The 14,871-nt window shown below is 47.8% G+C and overlaps 1 protein-coding gene across 2 annotated transcripts in view; it reads left to right on the forward strand.

The window, feature by feature from the left end:
- The window catches only part of LOC121558701 (protein jagged-1b), a 138,059-nt gene that overhangs the window by 80,589 nt on the left and 42,599 nt on the right, over positions 1 to 14,871 (forward strand). Inside the window, exons 14-17 of one of the 2 annotated variants that reach the window (XM_045223604.1) lie at positions 3,223 to 3,387; positions 7,953 to 8,066; positions 8,538 to 8,651; positions 8,878 to 8,991. In XM_045223604.1, the coding sequence (XP_045079539.1) occupies positions 3,223 to 3,387; positions 7,953 to 8,066; positions 8,538 to 8,651; positions 8,878 to 8,991 (507 nt within the window). The remainder of the gene's footprint in view (positions 1 to 3,222; positions 3,388 to 7,952; positions 8,067 to 8,537; positions 8,652 to 8,877; positions 8,992 to 14,871) is intronic. The other variant, XM_045223609.1, reaches the window with a different exon arrangement.

A 14,871-nucleotide genomic window follows, 5' to 3' on the forward strand; every position in this document is an offset into this window, starting at 1 on the left:
CTGCTTTAGTTCTCCTCTCTTCAGTCTGTCAACCTCTACTGGCCCTGATTTAGTTCTCCTCTCTTCAGTCTGTCAACCTCTACTCTCCCTGCTTTAGTTCTCCTCTCTTCTCTGTCAACCTCTACTGGCCCTGCTTTAGTTCTCCTCTCTTCTCTGTCAACCTCTACTGGCCCTGCTTTAGTTCTCCTCTCTTCTCTGTCAACCTCTACTGGCCCTGCTTTAGTTCTCCTCTCTTCTCTCTGTCAACCTCTACTGTCCCTGCTTTAGTTCTCCTCTCTTCTCTCTGTCAACCTCTACTGTCCCTGCTTTAGTTCTCCTCTCTTCAGTCTGTCAACCTCTACTGGCCCTGCTTTAGTTCTCCTCTCTTCTCTGTCAACCTCTACTGGCCCTGCTTTAGTTCTCCTCTCTTCTCTGTCAACCTCTACTGTCCCTGCTTTAGTTCTCCTCTCTTCTCTCTGCCTGTGTTTTTTTCCAGTGCTGTCTGTAAGGTGATACAAAGCCATGCTGAGTAAGGTCTAAGGATAGGTTCCTACACACACAGCTCTCTATGTCTCAGTTTTCACACTCTGGGTCTCATCAGCCAAGATGGGGCTTTTCTTGATAATAACCCTTCATGATAAATGCCCCACTAACACACTGTTTCCAACCATTCTCCCGCGTGTGTGTCGACTCGGGTGAAGGCCAGACCAACCACAGAGCTAGATAACATGGGTTGTGGTTCTCTCCCTCCCTCACTCTCCGTCTCTTGTTTTCTCTCACTCTCCCCCTCTCCCTCGCTCTCACTGCCCCCTCTCCTCGCTAACTCTCCCCGCCCCCTCTCCCACCCCATCTCTTCTCTCTCTCCCACCCCATCTTCTCTCTCTCCCACCCCATCTCTTCTCTCTCTCCCACCCCATCTTTCTCTCTCTCCCACCCCATCTCTTTCTCTCTCTCCCACCCCATCTCTTCTCTCTCTCCCACCCCATCTCTTCTCTCTCTCTCCCACCCCATCTTCTCTCTCTCCCACCCCATCTCTTCTCTCTCTCCCACCCCATCTCTTCTCTCTCTCCCACCCCATCTCTTCTCTCTCTCCCACCCCATCTCTTCTCTCTCTCTCTCCCACCCCATCTCTTCTCTCTCTCCCACCCCCATCTCTTCTCTCTCTCCCACCCCATCTCTTCTCTCTCTCCCACCCCCATCTCTTCTGTCTCCCACCCCATCTCTTTTCTCTCTCCCACCCCATCTTTTCTCTCTCTCCCACCCCATCTCGTCTCTCTCTCCCACCCCATCTCGTCTCTCTCTCCCACCCCATCTCTTCTCTCTCTCCCACCCCATCTCTTCTCTCTCTCCCACCCCATCTCTTCTCTCTGTCTCCCACCCCATCTCTTCTCTCTGTCTCCCACCCCATCTCTTCTCTCTGTCTCCCACCCCATCTCTTCTCTCTCTCCCACCCCATCTCTTCTCTCTCTCCCACCCCATCTCTTCTCTCTCTCCCACCCCATCTCTTCTCTCTCCCACCCCATCTCTTCTCTCTCTCCCACCCCCATCTCTTCTCTCTCTCCCACCCCATCTCTTCTCTCTCTCTCTCCCCATCTCTTCTCTCTCTCCCACCCCATCTCTTCTCTCTCTCCCACCCCCATCTCTTCTCTCTCTCCCACCCCATCTCTTTCTCTCTCTCTCCCACCCTATCTCTCTCTCCCACCCCATCTCTTCTCTCTCTCCCACCCCATCTCTTCTCTCTCTCCCACCCCATCTCTTCTCTCTCTCCCACCCCATCTCTTCTCTCTCTCCCACCCCATCTCTTCTCTCTCTGTCTCCCACCCCATCTTCTTCTCTCTGTCTCCCACCCCATCTCTTCTCTCTCTCCCACCCCATCTCTTCTCTCTCTCCCACCCCATCTCTTCTCTCTCTCCCACCCCATCTCTCTCTCTCTCCCACCCCATCTCTTCTTCTCTCTCCCACCCCATCTCTTCTCTCTCTCCCACCCCATCTCTTCTCTCTCTCCCACCCCATCTCTTCTCTCTCTCCCCACCCCATCTCTTCTCCTCTCCCACCCCATCTCGTTTCTCTCTCCCACCCCATCTCTTCTCTCTCTCCCACCCCATCTCTTCTCTCTCTCTCCCACCCCATCTCTTTCTCTCTCTCCCACCCCATCTCTTCTCTCTCTCCCACCCCATCTCTTATCTGTCTCTCTCTCTCCACCCCATCTCTTCTCTCTCTCTCTCCCACCCCATCTCTTCTCTCTCTCCCACCCCATCTCTTCTCTGTCTCCCACCCCATCTCTTCTCTCTCTCTCCCACCCCATCTCTTCTCTCTCTCCCACCCCATCTCTTCTCTCTCTCCCACCCCATCTCTTCTCTCTCTCCCACCCCATCTCTTCTCTCTCTCCCACCCCATCTCTTCTCTCTCTCCCACCCCATCTCTTCTCTCTCTCCCACCCCATCTCTTATCTGTCTCTCTCTCTCTCTCTCGGCAGAAGTATAGTGTTTGGTGTTTAGATTCAGCTCTCTGTGTTAACTAGACCAGACAGACAGGGGGGGGGAAAGAGGTGACTGGAGTGCAGAGTGAGAGAGATCAGTGTATGAATTGCCTATGACACCATAACAGCTTATTTCTGTTGCTGCTATTCTTCCATAGGATAGATCGCTCAATCAGCAAGGTGTGTCTGTGTTTTAACAGGAACGTAGACCTGGGCCTAGATTCATAAAAGCATCTCAGAGTAGGACTGCTGATCTAGGATCTGTTTAGATCATAATGAATTAGATGCCGTTTGATCCTACCTACAGCAGTCCTACCTACAGCAGTCCTACCTACAGCAGTCCTACCTACAGCAGTCCTACCTACAGCAGTCCTACCTACAGCAGTCCTACCTACAGCAGTCCTACCTACAGCAGTCCTACCTACAGCAGTCCTTTTATGGATACGAGGCTCACGTCTATATGTTCTGCAGTGGGTGTCAGTGGCATGCGTCTAGTGTGGTTACACGTTTGATTGTTTCTCAAATTGCCATCTTAATAGGATAGGATTTACACAGCGCTTTCCTAAGACCCAAAGATGCTTGAACACTTGACGCTTCCTGTTGTCATCTCTGCTCACATGCATGTGAAAAATAACACACCCTCTCTCTCTCCCTCTCCCCCACCCCATCTCTTCCCTCTCCCTCTCCCCCCACACCCTCTCTCTCTCTCCCTCTCCCCCACCCCATCTCTTCCCTCTCTCGCTACCCCACCCCTCCCCCCACAGTGATTGACAGCTGCACGGTTGCCGTGGGGTCCAACAGCACCCCTGGAGGGGAGCGGTTCATCTCCTCTAACGTGTGTGGCCCTCACGGCCGCTGTCGGAGCCAGGCTGGAGGACAGTTCAGCTGTGACTGTCAGGAGGGGTTCAGAGGCACATACTGCCACGAGAGTAAGACATACTGACTTAGACATGACATATAGCAGACATACTGACTTAGACATGACATATAGCAGACATACTGACTTATAGACGTGACATATAGCAGACATACTGATTTATAGACGTGCCATATAGCAGACATACTGACTTATAGACGTGACATATAGCAGACATACTGACTTATAGACGTGACATATAGCAGACATACTGACTTATAGACGTGACATATAGCAGACATACTGACTTAGACATGACATATAGCAGACATACTGACTTGTAGACGTGACATATAGCAGACATACTGACTTATAGACGTGACATATAGCAGACATACTGACTTATAGACGTGACATATAGCAGACATACTGACTTATAGACGTGACATATAGCAGACATACTGACTTATAGGACGTGACATATAGCAGACATACTGACTTATAGACGTGACATATAGCAGACATACTGACTTATAGACGTGACATATAGCAGACATACTGACTTATAGACGTGACATATAGCAGACATACTGACTTATAGACGTGACATATAGCAGACATACTGACTTATGGACGTGACATATAGCAGACATACTGACTTAGACATGACATATAGCAGACATACTGACTTATAGACGTGACATATAGCAGACATACTGACTTATAGACGTGACATATAGCAGACATACTGACTTAGACATGACATATAGCAGACATACTGACTTGTAGACGTGACATATAGCAGACATACTGACTTATAGACGTGACATATAGCAGACATACTGACTTATAGACGTGACATATAGCAGACATACTGTCTTATAGACGTGACGTATAGCAGACATATTGACTTATAGACGTGACATATAGCAGACATACTGACTTATAGACGTGACATATAGCAGACATACTGACTTATAGACGTGACATATAGCAGACATACTGACTTATAGACGTGACATATAGCAGACATACTGACTTATAGACGTGACATATAGCAGACATACTGACTTATAGACGTGGACATATAGCAGACATACTGACTTATAGACGTGACATATAGCAGACATACTGACTTATAGACGTGACATATAGCAGACATACTGACTTATAGACGTGACATATAGCAGACATACTGACTTATAGACGTGACATATAGCAGACATACTGACTTATAGACGTGACATATAGCAGACATACTGACTTATGGACGTGACATATAGCAGACATACTGACTTATGGACGTGACATATAGCAGACATACTGACTTATGGACGTGACATATAGCAGACATACTGACTTATGGACGTGACATATAGCAGACATACTGACTTATGGACGTGACATATAGCAGACATACTGACTTATAGACGTGACATATAGCATGACTTATAGACATGACATATAGCAGACATATTGACTTGTATACGTGACATATAGCAGACATATTGACTTGTAGATGTGACATATAGCAGACATACTGACTTATAGACGTGACATATAGCAGACATACTGATTTATGGACGTGACATATAGCAGACATACTGACTTATAGACGTGACATATAGCATGACTTATAGACATCACATATAGCAGACATATTGACTTATATACGTGACATATAGCAGACATATTGACTTGTAGACGTGACATATAGCAGACATACTGACTTATAGACGTGACATATAGCAGACATACTGATTTATAGACGTGCCATATAGCAGACATACTGACTTATAGACGTGACATATAGCAGACATACTGACTTATAGACGTGACATAGCAGACATACTGACTTATAGACGTGACATATAGCAGACATACTGACTTATAGACGTGACATATAGCAGACATACTGACTTATAGTCGTGACATATAGCAGACATACTGACTTATAGACGTGACATATAGCAGACATACTGACTTATAGACGTGACATATAGCAGACATACTGACTTATAGACGTGACATATAGCAGACATACTGACTTATAGACGTGACATATAGCAGACATACTGACTTATAGACGTGACATATAGCAGACATACTGACTTATAGACGTGACATATAGCAGACATACTGACTTATAGACGTGACATATAGCAGACATACTGACTTAGACATGACATATAGCAGACATACTGACTTAGACATGACATATAGCAGACATACTGACTTAGACATGACATATAGCAGACATACTGACTTAGACATGACATATAGTAGACATACTGACTTAGACATGACATATAGCAGACATACTGACTTAGACATGACATATAGCAGACATACTGACTTATAGACGTGACATATAGCAGACATACTGACTTAGACATGACATATAGCAGACATACTGACTTATAGACGTGACATACTGACTTAGACATGACATAAAGTTGAAGTTGGAAGTTTACATACACCTTAGCCAAATACATTTAAACTCAGTTTTAATTTAATTTAATCCTAGTAAATATTCCCTGTTTTAGGTCAGTTAGAATCACCACTTTATTTTAAGAATGTGAAATGTCAGAATAATAGTAGAGAGTGATTTATTTCAGCTTTTATTTCTTTCATCACGTTCCCAGTGGGTCAGAAGTTTACATACACTCAATTAGTATTTGGTAGCATTGCCTTTAAATTGTTTAACTTGGGTCAAACGTTTCGGGTTCCCTTCCACAAGCTTCCCACTGTAAATTGGGTGAATTTTGGCCCATTCCTCCTGACAGAGCTGGTGTAACGGAGTCAGGGTTGTAGGCCTCCTTGCTCGCACACGCTTTTTCAGTTCTGCCCACAAATGTTCTATAGGATTGAGGTCAGGGCTTTGTGATGGCCACTCCAATACCTTGACTTTGTTGTCCTTAAGCCATTTTGCCACAACTTTGGAAGTATGCTTGGGGTCATTGTCCATTTGGAAGACCCATTTGCGACCAAGCTTTAACTTCCTGACTGATGTCTTGAGATGTTGCTTCAATATATCCACATAATTTTCCTTCCTCATGATGCCATCTATTTTGTGAAGTGCACCAGTCCCTCCTGCAGCAAAGCACCCCCACAGCATGATGCTGCCACACCAGTGCTTCACGGTTGGGATGGTGTTCTTCAGCTTGCAAGCAACACCCTTTTTCCTCCAAACATAACAATGGTCATTATGGCCAAACAGTTCTATTTTTGTTTCATCAGACCAGAGGACATTTCTCCAAAAAGTACGATCTTTGTCCCCATGTGCAGTTGCAAACCGTAGTCTGGCTTTTTTATGGCGGATTTGGAGCAGTGGCTTCTTCCTTGCTGAGCGGCCTTTCAGGTTGTGTCGATATAGGACTCGTTTTACTGTGGATATAGATACTTTGTACCTGTTTCCTCCAGCATCTTCACAAGGTCCTTTGCTGTTGTTCTGGGATTGATTTGCACTTTTCGCACCAAAGTACGTTCATCTCTAGGAGACCGAACATGTCTCCTTCCTGAGCGGTATGACGGCTGCGTGGTCCGATAGTGTTTATACTTGCGTACTATTGTTTGTACAGATGAACGTGGTACCTTCAGGCATTTGGAAATTGCTCGGAAGGTTGAACCAGACTTGTGGAGGTCTACAATTTGTTTTCTGAGGTCTTGGCTGATTTCTTTTGATTTTCCCATGATGTCAAGCAAAGGGGCACTGAGTTTGAAGGTAGGCCTTGAAATACATCCACAGGTACACCTCCAATTGACTGAAATTATGTAAATTAGCCTATCAGAAGCTTCTAAAGCCATGACATCATTTTTCTGGAATTTTCCAAGCTGTTTAAAGACACAGTCAACTTAGTGTATGTAAACTTCTGACCCACTGAAATTGTGATACAGTGAATTATAAGTGAAGTAATCTCTCTGTAAACAATTGTTGGAAAAATGACTTGTGTCATGCACAAAGTAGATGTCCTAACCGACTTGCCATAACTAGTTTGTTAACAAGAAATTTGTGGAGTGGTTGAAAAACAAGTTTTAGTGACTTACAACCTAAGTGTATGTAAACTTCCGTCTTCAACTGTATCTCACTAAAGCAAACCAAACCACCCATGCTGTCCTTCAAAGCACCACTGGCAGGCAGCTATCAACAGTACATCAACAGTACCCAGTGTCTCTGTCCACAAACACTATGACCTTGGCACAGAACACAAACAAGATTTCACACACCAACCACACACCACATTCCACACATCAAACTACTAAAACATTACCTTACTGGACCTTAGTTTTTTTCCCTTTTTATCAATTTAAATTTAAACCTATTGTACTTTCTAATGATTCCTCTGTCTCTCTGTTTCTCTCTGTCTCTCTCTCTCTCTCTCTCTCTGTCTCTGTCTCTCTGTCTCTCTGTCTGTCTCTCTCTCTCTCGCTGTCTTGCTCTCTCTCTCTCCCCCCCTCCCCTCTCTCTCTCTCCCCCCCTCCCCTCTCTCTCTCTTCCCCACTCTCTCTCTCTTCCTCCCTCCCCTCTCTCTTCCCCACTCTCTCTCTCTCTTCCCCACTCTCTCTCTCTCTCTCTTCCCCCCTCCCCTCTCTCTTCCCCCCTCTCTCTCTCTCTCTTCCCCCCTCTCCCCTTCCCAGATATTAATGATTGTGAGAGTAACCCGTGTGATAATGGAGGAACCTGTATTGATAAAGTCAGTGTATACCAGTGTATCTGTGGAGATGGATGGGAGGGGGATCACTGTGAGACCAGTAAGTGCAGTATTTATTCTTTTTAAAAGAGTGTTTTCAATTTCTATTGAGAGATAAAGAGGTATACATGTTGATGAGGAGAACTATGAGGGTGACATAGCACAGAGAGCAAATGGCAGACCCGGGGATTGAACCGCTGTCTCCAGGGTCATATGTAGTCTAGGGGCGACAGCACTACCACTAGACCAGCCCCCGGCACAACTGTTTTAGTCTTTATTTGGATCCTCATTAGCTGATGCCTTAGCAGCCGCCAGTCTTCCTGCGGTCCACATTCTTACCCATCATCTTTGACACGCATAAAATACTGAAATATGTTTCACTAAGTAGGTCGCTACATGTAGTTAGCCCATTATGAAAAGGTAGCAATCTAACCTGGCACAAGTTTGACTCTCCCTCTCCCTCTCCCTCTCCGTCTCCCTCTCCCTCTCCCTCTCCCTCTCCCTCTCCCTCTCCTCTCCCTCTCCTCCCCAGATATTGATGACTGCAGCACTAGTCCCTGTCATAATGGAGGAACATGTCGAGACCTGGTGACTGATTTCTACTGTGAGTGTAAGAACGGCTGGAAGGGGAAGACTTGCCACTCCCGTAAGAACACCTCTCTCTCTCTCTCTGTTTGTCTCTCTGTCTCTCTGTCTCTCTGTCTCTCTGTCTCTCTGTCGCTCTCTCGCTCTCTCGCTCTCTCGCTCTCTGTCTCACTCTCTTTCTGTCTCTCTCATTTTCTATCAGTGTAATGTGTCTGTGGAGGTTCATGGTATGTGCTTATGTGTGGGTTATGAAAACACTAACTCTTTAACCCTGTGTGTGTCTCCAGGTGAGAGCCAGTGTGATGAGGCTACCTGTAACAACGGAGGAACATGCCATGACGAGGGAGACACCTTCCAGTGCAAATGCTCTCCTGGATGGGAGGGGGCTACCTGTAATATAGGTGAGTTAGTCTGGATGGGAGGGAGGGGCTACCTGTAATATAGGTGAGTTAGTCTGGATGGGAGGGAGGGGCTACCTGTAATATAGGTGAGTTAGTCTGGATGGGAGGGAGGGGCTACCTGTAATATAGGTGAGTTAGTCTGGATGGGAGGGGGCTACCTGTAATATAGGTGAGTTAGTCTGGATGGGAGGGGCTACCTGTAATATAGGTGAGTTAGTCTGGATGGGAGGGGCTACCTGTAATATAGGTGAGTTAGTCTGGATGGGAGGGGCTACCTGTAATATTGGTGAGTTAGTCTGGATGGGAGGGGCTACCTGTAATATAGGTGAGTTAGTCTGGATGGGAGGGGCTACCTGTAATATAGGTGAGTTAGTCTGGATGGGAGGGAGGGGCTACCTGTAATATAGGTGAGTTAGTCTGGATGGGAGGGGCTACCTGTAATATTGGTGAGTTAGTCTGGATGGGAGGGGCTACCTGTAATATAGGTGAGTTAGTCTGGATAGGAGGGAGGGGGCTACCTGTAATATAGGTGAGTTAGTCTGGATGGGAGAGGCTACCTGTAATATAGGTGAGTTAGTCTGGATGGGAGGGGCTACCTGTAATATAGGTGAGTTAGTCTGGATGGGAGGGGCTACCTGTAATATAGGTGAGTTAGTCTGGATGGGAGGGGCTACCTGTAATATAGGTGAGTTAGTCTGGATGGGAGGGGCTACCTGTAATATTGGTGAGTTAGTCTGGATGGGAGGGGCTACCTGTAATATAGGTGAGTTAGTCTGGATGGGAGGGGCTACCTGTAATATTGGTGAGTTAGTCTGGATGGGAGGGGCTACCTGTAATATAGGTGAGTTAGTCTGGATAGGAGGGAGGGGGCTACCTGTAATATAGGTGAGTTAGTCTGGATGGGAGAGGCTACCTGTAATATAGGTGAGTTAGTCTGGATGGGAGGGGCTACCTGTAATATAGGTGAGTTAGTCTGGATAGGAGGGAGGGGGCTACCTGTAATATAGGTGAGTTAGTCTGGATGGGAGAGGCTACCTGTAATATAGGTGAGTTAGTCTGGATGGGAGGGGCTACCTGTAATATAGGTGAGTTAGTCTGGATGGGAGGGAGGGGGCTACCTGTAATATAGGTGAGTTAGTCTGGATTTGGAGAGGCTACCTGTAATATAGGTGAGTTAGTCTGGATGGGAGGGGGCTACCTGTAATATAGGTGAGTTAGTCTGGATGGGAGGGGGCTACCTGTAATATAGGTGAGTTAGTCTGGATGGGAGGGGCTACCTGTAATATAGGTGAGTTAGTCTGGATGGGAGGGGCTACCTGTAATATAGGTGAGTTAGTCTGGATGGGAGGGAGGGGGGCTACCTGTAATATAGGTGAGTTAGTCTGGATGGGAGGGGCTACCTGTAATATAGGTGAGTTAGTCTGGATGGGAGGGAGGGGCTACCTGTAATATAGGTGAGTTAGTCTGGATGGGAGGGAGGGGGCTACCTGTAATATAGGTGAGTTAGTCTGGATGGGAGGGGCTACCTGTAATATAGGTGAGTTAGTCTGGATGGGAGGGAGGGGCTACCTGTAATATAGGTGAGTTAGTCTGGATGGGAGGGAGGGGCTACCTGTAATATAGGTGAGTTAGTCTGGATGGGAGGGAGGGGCTACCTGTAATATAGGTTAGTTAGTCTGGATGGGAGGGAGGGGGCTACCTGTAATATAGGTGAGTTAGTCTGGATGGGAGGGAGGGGGCTACCTGTAATATAGGTGAGTTAGTCTGGATGGGAGGGAGGGGGCTACCTGTAATATAGGTGAGTTAGTCTGGATGGGAGGGGGGGGGCTACCTGTAATATAGGTGAGTTAGTCTGGATGGGAGGGAGGGGGCTACCTGTAATATAGGTGAGTTAGTCTGGATGGGAGGGGCTACCTGTAATATAGGTGAGTTAGTCTGGATGGGAGGGGCTACCTGTAATATAGGTGAGTTAGTCTGGATGGGAGGGGCTACCTGTAATATAGGTGAGTTAGTCTGGATGGGAGGGGCTACCTGTAATATAGGTGGAGTTAGTCTGGATGGGAGGGGCTACCTGTAATATAGGTGAGTTAGTCTGGATGGGAGGGAGGGGGCTACCTGTAATATAGGTGAGTTAGTCTGGATGGGAGGGGCTACCTGTAATATAGGTGAGTTAGTCTGATGGGAGGGAGGGGCTACCTGTAATATAGGTGAGTTAGTCTGGATGGGAGGGGAGGGGGCTACCTGTAATATAGGTGAGTTAGTCTGGATGGGAGGGGCTACCTGTAATATAGGTGAGTTAGTCTGGATGGGAGGGAGGCTACCTGTAATATAGGTGAGTTAGTCTGGATGGGAGGGAGGGGGCTACCTGTAATATAGGTGAGTTAGTCTGGATGGGAGGGAGGGGGCTACCTGTAATATAGGTGAGTTAGTCTGGATGGGAGGGGCTACCTGTAATATAGGTGAGTTAGTCTGGATGGGAGGGGGCTACCTGTAATATAGGTGAGTTAGTCTGATGGGAGGGGCTACCTGTAATATAGGTGAGTTAGTCTGGATGGGAGGGGCTACCTGTAATATAGGTGAGTTAGTCTGGATGGGAGGGAGGGGGCTACCTGTAATATAGGTGAGTTAGTCTGGATGGGAGGGAGGGGGCTACCTGTAATATAGGTGAGTTAGTCTGGATGGGAGGGGGCTACCTGTAATATAGGTGAGTTAGTCTGGATGGGAGGGAGGGGGCTACCTGTAATATAGGTGAGTTAGTCTGGATGGGAGGGAGGGGGCTACCTGTAATATAGGTGAGTTAGTCTGGATGGGAGGGAGGGGGCTACCTGTAATATTGGTGAGTTAGTCTGGATGGGAGGGGCTACCTGTAATATAGGTGAGTTAGTCTGGATGGGAGGGGCTACCTGTAATATAGGTGAGTTAGTCTGGATGGGAGGGAGGGGCTACCTGTAATATAGGTGAGTTAGTCTGGATGGGAGGGAGGGAGGGGCTACCTGTAATATAGGTGAGTTAGTCTGGATGGGAGGGAGGGGGCTACCTGTAATATAGGTGAGTTAGTCTGGATGGGAGGGAGGGAGGGGCTACCTGTAATATAGGTGAGTTAGTCTGGATGGGAGGGGCTACCTGTAATATAGGTGAGTTAGTCTGGATGGGAGGGAGGGAGGGGCTACCTGTAATATAGGTGAGTTAGTCTGGATGGGAGGGAGGGGGCTACCTGTAATATAGGTGAGTTAGTCTGGATGGGAGGGAGGGGCTACCTGTAATATAGGTGAGTTAGTCTGGATGGGAGGGGCTACCTGTAATATAGGTGAGTTAGTCTGGATGGGAGGGAGGGGCTACCTGTAATATAGGTGAGTTAGTCTGGATGGGAGGGAGGGGGCTACCTGTAATATAGGTGAGTTAGTCTGGATGGGAGGGGCTACCTGTAATATAGGTGAGTTAGTCTGGATGGGAGGGGCTACCTGTAATATAGGTGAGTTAGTCTGGATGGGAGGGAGGGGGCTACCTGTAATATAGGTGAGTTAGTCTGGATGGGAGGGAGGGGGCTACCTGTAATATAGGTGAGTTAGTCTGGATGGGGGGGCTACCTGTAATATAGGTGAGTTAGTCTGGATGGGAGGGGCTACCTGTAATATAGGTGGAGTTAGTCTGGATGGGAGGGGGCTACCTGTAATATAGGTGAGTTAGTCTGGATGGGAGGGAGGGGGCTACCTGTAATATAGGTGAGTTAGTCTGGATGGGAGGGAGGGGGCTACCTGTAATATAGGTGAGTTAGTCTGGATGGGAGGGAGGGGCTACCTGTAATATAGGTGAGTTGGTCTGGATGGGGAGGGGGAGGCTACCTGTAATATAGGTGAGTTGGTCTGGATGGGAGGGGCTACCTGTAATATAGGTGAGTTAGTCTGGATGGGAGGGAGGGGGGCTACCTGTAATATAGGTGAGTTAGTCTGGATGGGAGGGGCTACCTGTAATATAGGTGAGTTAGTCTGGATGGGAGGGAGGGGGCTACCTGTAATATAGGTGAGTTAGTCTGGATGGGAGGGAGGGGGCTACCTACATTGGTGAGTTAGTCTGGATGGGAGGGGCTACCTGTAATATAGGTGAGTTAGTCTGGATGGGAGGGAGGGGCTACCTGTAATATAGGTGAGTTAGTCTGGATGGGAGGGAGGGAGGGGCTACCTGTAATATAGGTGAGTTAGTCTGGATGGGAGGGAGGGGCTACCTGTAATATAGGTGAGTTAGTCTGGATGGGAGGGAGGGAGGGGCTACCTGTAATATAGGTGAGTTAGTCTGGATGGGGGGGGCTACCTGTAATATAGGTGAGTTAGTCTGGATGGGAGGGAGGGGGCTACCTGTAATATAGGTGAGTTAGTCTGGATGGGAGGGAGGGGCTACCTGTAATATAGGTGAGTTAGTCTGGATGGGAGGGAGGGGCTACCTGTAATATAGGTGAGTTAGTCTGGATGGGAGGGGCTACCTGTAATATAGGTGAGTTAGTCTGGATGAGAGGGGCTACCTGTAATATAGGTGAGTTAGTCTGGATGGGAGGGGCTACCTGTAATATAGGTGAGTTAGTCTGGATGGGAGGGGGCTACCTGTAATATAGGTGAGTTAGTCTGGATGGGAGGGGCTACCTGTAATATAGGTGAGTTAGTCTGGATGGGAGGGGGCTACCTGTAATATAGGTGAGTTAGTCTGGATGGGAGGGAGGGGCTACCTGTAATATAGGTGAGTTAGTCTGGATGGGAGGGAGGGAGGGGCTACCTGTAATATAGGTGAGTTAGTCTGGATGGGAGGGAGGGAGGGGCTACCTGTAATATAGGTGAGTTAGTCTGGATGGGAGGGAGGGGGCTACCTGTAATATAGGTGAGTTAGTCTGGATGGGAGGGAGGGGCTACCTGTAATATAGGTGAGTTAGTCTGGATGGGAGGGAGGGAGGGGCTACCTGTAATATAGGTGAGTTAGTCTGGATGGAGGGAGGGGCTACCTGTAATATAGGGTGAGTTAGTCTGGATGGGAGGGAGGAGGGGCTACCTGTAATATAGGTGAGTTAGTCTGGATGGGAGGGGCTACCTGTAATATAGGTGAGTTAGTCTGGATGGGAGGGAGGGAGGCTACCTGTAATATAGGGTGAGTTAGTCTGGATGGGAGGGAGGGGGCTACCTGTAATATAGGTGAGTTAGTCTGGATGGGAGGGAGGGGGCTACCTGTAATATAGGTTTGTTAGTCTGGATGGGAGGGGGAGGGGCTACCTGTAATATAGATTTGTTAGTCTGGATGGGAGGGGCTACCTGTAATATAGGTGAGTTAGTCTGGATGGGAGGGGGCTACCTGTAATATAGGTGAGTTAGTCTGGATGGGAGGGGCTACCTGTAATATAGGTGAGTTAGTCTGGATGGGAGGGGGGCTACCTGTAATATAGGTGAGTTAGTCTGGATGGGAGGGGGCTACCTGTAATATAGGTGGAGTTAGTCTGGATGGGAGGGAGGGGCTACCTGTAATATAGGTGAGTTAGTCTGGATGGGAGGAGGGAGGGAGGGGCTACCTGTAATATAGGTGAGTTAGTCTGGATGGGAGGGAGGGAGGGGCTACCTGTAATATAGGTGAGTTAGTCTGGATGGGAGGGAGGGAGGGGCTACCTGTAATATAGGTGAGTTAGTCTGGATGGGAGGGAGGGAGGGGCTACCTGTAATATAGGTGAGTTAGTCTGGATGGGAGGGGCTACCTGTAATATAGGTGAGTTAGTCTGGATGGGAGGGGCTACCTGTAATATAGGTGAGTTAGTCTGGATGGGAGGGGCTACCTGTAATATAGGTGAGTTAGTCTGGATGGGAGGGAGGGGCTACCTGTAATATAGGGTGAGTTAGTCTGGATGGGAGG

This window comes from Coregonus clupeaformis, chromosome 1 (assembly GCF_020615455.1).
Source record: "Coregonus clupeaformis isolate EN_2021a chromosome 1, ASM2061545v1, whole genome shotgun sequence".
NCBI classification, from domain to species: domain Eukaryota; kingdom Metazoa; phylum Chordata; class Actinopteri; order Salmoniformes; family Salmonidae; genus Coregonus; species Coregonus clupeaformis.